The 4,066-nt window shown below is 73.2% G+C and overlaps 1 protein-coding gene across 1 annotated transcript in view; it reads right to left on the minus strand.

The window, feature by feature from the left end:
• Positions 1-3,132: 3,132 nt before the first annotated feature.
• The window catches only part of LOC122898177 (nascent polypeptide-associated complex subunit alpha, muscle-specific form-like), a gene marked incomplete at its 3' end in the record, with an annotated part of 1,088 nt that continues 154 nt past the window's right edge, over positions 3,133-4,066 (minus strand). Inside the window, exons 1-2 of the mRNA XM_044236231.1 lie at positions 3,355-4,066; positions 3,133-3,275 (exon numbers count right to left, since the gene is read on the minus strand). The exon at positions 3,355-4,066 is cut by the window's right edge and continues 154 nt beyond it. Of these exons, the coding sequence (XP_044092166.1) occupies positions 3,133-3,275; positions 3,355-4,066 (855 nt within the window). The remainder of the gene's footprint in view (positions 3,276-3,354) is intronic.

The following is a 4,066-nucleotide window of genomic DNA, read 5'->3' on the forward strand; positions in this document are numbered from 1 at the left end:
GTGGGCGATATCGGCAAGGGATGGCATTTGGTGGCGGTCCCCGAGCTGCAGTTCCGGGAAGCCGGCGACACTAGAGGGAGCCTCCCGTTTTCTCTGGGGTGTCAGGGCGCGATTGGCTCGTGGAAGATTGAACCCTTAGTTTTTTTGGGAAACCCGTGGCGCTGTCGCTTTGTCCTCTTTCTCCTCCTCGCTCTCCTGTTAGGGGTGTTGGGGGCTGCCTGGAGGGGTGGACCAGCACCCCGCCGGTGCCCCCTCCTCCGCCTCTGGGAGAACGGGAGAGAGTGTGCACGTGCGGCACGAGGAAGCCGTTCGGCCTGTGGCTCTGGCCGGTCGTCAGGCCACGTATTCCGTGTCACACCCGGGCGGCTGGGGACCGGCATGAGCCTCGCGGGGAAGTCCGTGGATGGCGCGAGGGTTTCCGTCCGCGGGCTCGCGTGGGGTCCTGGTCGTCGCCCCCGATTTTCTCACCAAGTTTTCCGAGGCCCTCTGCGTAGGTGGGGACCGGATCGGACCGGAACGGACCGGATGGGATCAGACCAGGCGGCGCCGCGAGGGGAGGCACCGGCCGCGACCTCCGTGGAGGTCGGGCCATCGGGGGGTGCGGGGGCGCCTCGCCTCCTCTCCCAGTCCCAGCCGGGAGTCAGTGACAGTCCTGGGGCGGTCCTTGGTGTTTGGTCCTGAGGGCCGGGGCCGGTGGGGAGAGAGAGGAGGAGGCGAGCGCCGCCAGGTCCCCCCCCACCCTCACAACTTGATTTTTCTAAGTCCCGACCTGGGGACAACAGGCGGACCAGGGGAGGAGCCACCCTGGCTGATCCCCGGCGGGCCCTGGCCGGCCCCGGCCGATCCCGGCCGCTCCCGGCCGCTCCAGACGGGCCACGGCCGATCCCTGCCGGGCCCTGGCCGGCCCTGGCCGGCCCCGGCCGGCCCCGGCCGCTCCCGCCAGGCCCCCGGCCGCTCCCGGCCGCTCCCGCCCGGCCCCGGCCGATCCCGGTCGGGCCCTGGCCGGCCCCGGCCGGCCCCGGCCGATACCGGCCGGCCCTGGCTGCTCCCGGCCGGCCCCGGCCGATGCTGGCTGGCCACGGCCGACCCTGGCCGATCCCGGCCGGCCCCGGCCGCTCCAAGACCGGCCCCGGCCGATCCCTGCCGGACCCTGGCCGGCCCTGGCCGCTCCCGCCTGGCCCCGGCCGCTCACGGCTGCTCCCGGCCGGCCCCGGCCCATCCGGGCCGCTCCCGGCCGGCCCCGGCCGGCCCCGGCCGACCCTGGCCGATCCCGGCCGGCCCCCGGCCGCTCCAGACCGGCCCCGGCCGATCCCTGGCCGGCCCTGGCCGCTCCCGCCTGGCCACGGCCGCTCCCGGCTGGGCCCCGGCCCCTCCGGGCCGCTCCCGGCCGGCCCCGGCCGATGCCGGCTGGCCCCGGCCGACCCTGGCCGCTCCCGCCTGGCCCTGGCCACTCCCGGCCGGCCACGGCCGCTCCCGGCCGCTCCCGGCCGGCCCCGGCCGATGCCGGCTGGCCCCGGCCGACCCTGGCCGATCACGGCCGGCCCCGGCTGCTCCAGACCGGCCCCGGCCGCTCCAGACCGGCCCCGGCCGATCCCTGCCGGGCCCCTGCCGGCCCCTGGCCAGCCCCGGCCGCTCCCGCCCGGCCCCGGCCGATCTCGGCCGCTCCCGCCCGGCCCCGGCTAATGCCGGCCGGCCCTGGCCGCAACCGGCCGGGCCCTGGCCGGCCCTGGCCGCTCCCGGCCGGCCCTGGCTGGCCCAGCCCACACCGCTCCACCCCGCCTCGCGTCAGCTATCGGTCCCGGCTACACCCTTCCCCACGCTCCCGGGGGTCGACCAGATGGCCCTAGGGGTTCCGTGGTGCGGCCCCCCCCTTTGTGTGTGTGTGTGTGTGTGTGTGTGTGTGTGTGTGTGTGTGTGTGTGTGTGTAGGGCAATGGAGTGGTGTTTGGGGCCAGTGGCCGGGCCATGGTCCCACGAGGTCCCGGTGACCTGTGGCTAGGCCCCGCCTGATGGCGTGGGTATTTTGTCCCCTGAAAGGAGCACTTTTTTTTGCCAGGTAGGTGCTGACACGCTGTTTGAGTGACTTGCCTTAGAGCTGTGGGCCTCTGGGTGCGTGCGGGGCTCCGGGCTTGGCTGTGGTGCCAAATCCGGTTCGGCCCTCGCTTGTTTGAGCCGTCTGCGTGGGCCTGTGCGCTGCCGGCTCTTGTTTACCCCCAGGTGGCCTGGGCTGTGGTGCCATCTCTGGTCTCCAGCACCCGAGGGCTGCGTGGGCAGGTGGCGTGGGTCCTTTACCCCGTGCACTCTGCGCTGCGGGCACCCGGCTGTGGCTGTGGCAACCCCTGTTCCGTTCCACAAGGCTCTGTGCTGCGTGTCAGGCATTCTCCCTGGGTTGCCCGGCTGTCCTTGCCCTGGGCTCGAGGGGTGCCGGCGAGGCTCAAAAGCAGGTCCTTCTGGTTGATGTCCTCGCCGGGTGTTTCCCCCCTCTGGGGCCTCCTTGGGCACGTTTTTTGCTGATCGATGTGGTGATGTCGCGTTCTCCCGGGCCGGGCCTAAGCCGCGTCAGACGAGGGACGGACATTCATGGCGAATGGGACCGTGCTTCTCGCTCTGCCCGCGGGTCCCCCGCTCCTCCTCTTCTGCCACCCGCTGTCGTGGGTGGTGTAGGGGGAAAGGGTGCCGGGGGGTGTGGGCTCCGGCCCGACTCCACTTTCCCACGGTTCCCGCCTCAGGGCGCCTGTGGGTGTGGGGCCTTCTGACGCAGCGGACACTCTCGCATGCCACTCCTGGCTTCCTGTGGGGTGAGCGGCCCCTCCCTGTGGTGGGGAGGGCTGTCCCCATGCCGCGCTGCTCACCGCCTGGGCGTGCTGAGTGCGTGGCGCCTGGCCCTCTGTGGTGCCCCTGGAGCGCTCCAGGTTGTCTCAGGTGCCTGAGGCCGAGTGGTGGCGTCGTTTCCGTTCCCAGCGACCCCCTCGGGTTGCCGCTGTCGGTGGTGTGTCCGAAGAGCAGGTGGTGGAGCCGGTAAGGGAGGCCCAACCCGCCCCCCCTCTGTGTGGGTGCGGGCGCCTCCTCGTCCCCTGGTGCGCGTCGTGCCAGGGGTGTGTGTGGAGAGGACTTGGCGGGGCGTGTGAGTGACCGTGCCGGGCCGGGCCAGCGCTGTGGCGCTTGGCCACCCGAGGGCTGCTGCTATTTTTGCCCAGCATGCTGTGCCCGTCTCCGCTCCTCTCGTGGCCCCGGTGGAGGCACGAGGTTCCTTCTGGGCGGTGATGGGAGCATGGCCTGCGTGGAGAGGCAAAGGCGGTCCCCTTGTCGGGCTCTGGCCGCGAGCGCTCAGGATTGCCCTGTGCCTATCCCTTACCGCAGACCCACCCCTGCCCCCAGGCCCTTGGAGGCCTTTGGGACGCCGTTTCGCGGGGCTCGGTCGGGGGGACGAATGGGTGGGGGCGATGCGCCCTCGGTGAGAAAGCCTTCTCTAGCGATCCGAGAGGGTGCCTTGGGGGTACCGGAACCCCCCAGCTGCCGCCCCTCCTCTGCGCGTAGTGGCCACCGATGCGGGGTGACTACCGTTGCGTGTTGGGCAGAGCCCCCTCTCTGCGAGGGGTCTGCCGGCCCCGCGGTGGGGCCGAGCGTCGCTCTCTTGCCTACCGCGGCCTGCGCCTCCCCCCTCCGAGTCGGGGGAGGATCCCGCCGGGCCTGGCTGGCGTCTGGCACGTGGGGCTCCCGTGTGGCGTGCGAGTGCGTGCGTGCGTGGCCACTCCCCCGCGGCCGTGCGTCTCCTGCCCTGTTGCCGTGCGAGCGGCTGCGTCTGCTGCCCGCTCCCGTGGAGTGGCCGCCGGCGGTGACGTCTGGGCACGGGTCGGGCCCGCTCTCGCCTGGGGGCGCTTCCCCCCGGGTCGTGGTTCCGGGATGGACTAGGCAGACGGGCGGAGGTTTAAAACGGGCCCCTGCGGCGGGGGTCCCGTGGGGGTGGGCGGGCCCCAGCGGTGTGGGGCCCGGTTCGCGGGGGGGAGGAGGCGCGCCAAGGGTGCTGAGGCTGGCCGGCGTCCCCGGGCGTCGCGGGACCGCTCTCG

The sequence above is a fragment of the Neovison vison genome, unplaced genomic scaffold, assembly GCF_020171115.1.
Source record: "Neovison vison isolate M4711 unplaced genomic scaffold, ASM_NN_V1 Scaffold_156, whole genome shotgun sequence".
NCBI lineage: Eukaryota > Metazoa > Chordata > Mammalia > Carnivora > Mustelidae > Neogale > Neogale vison.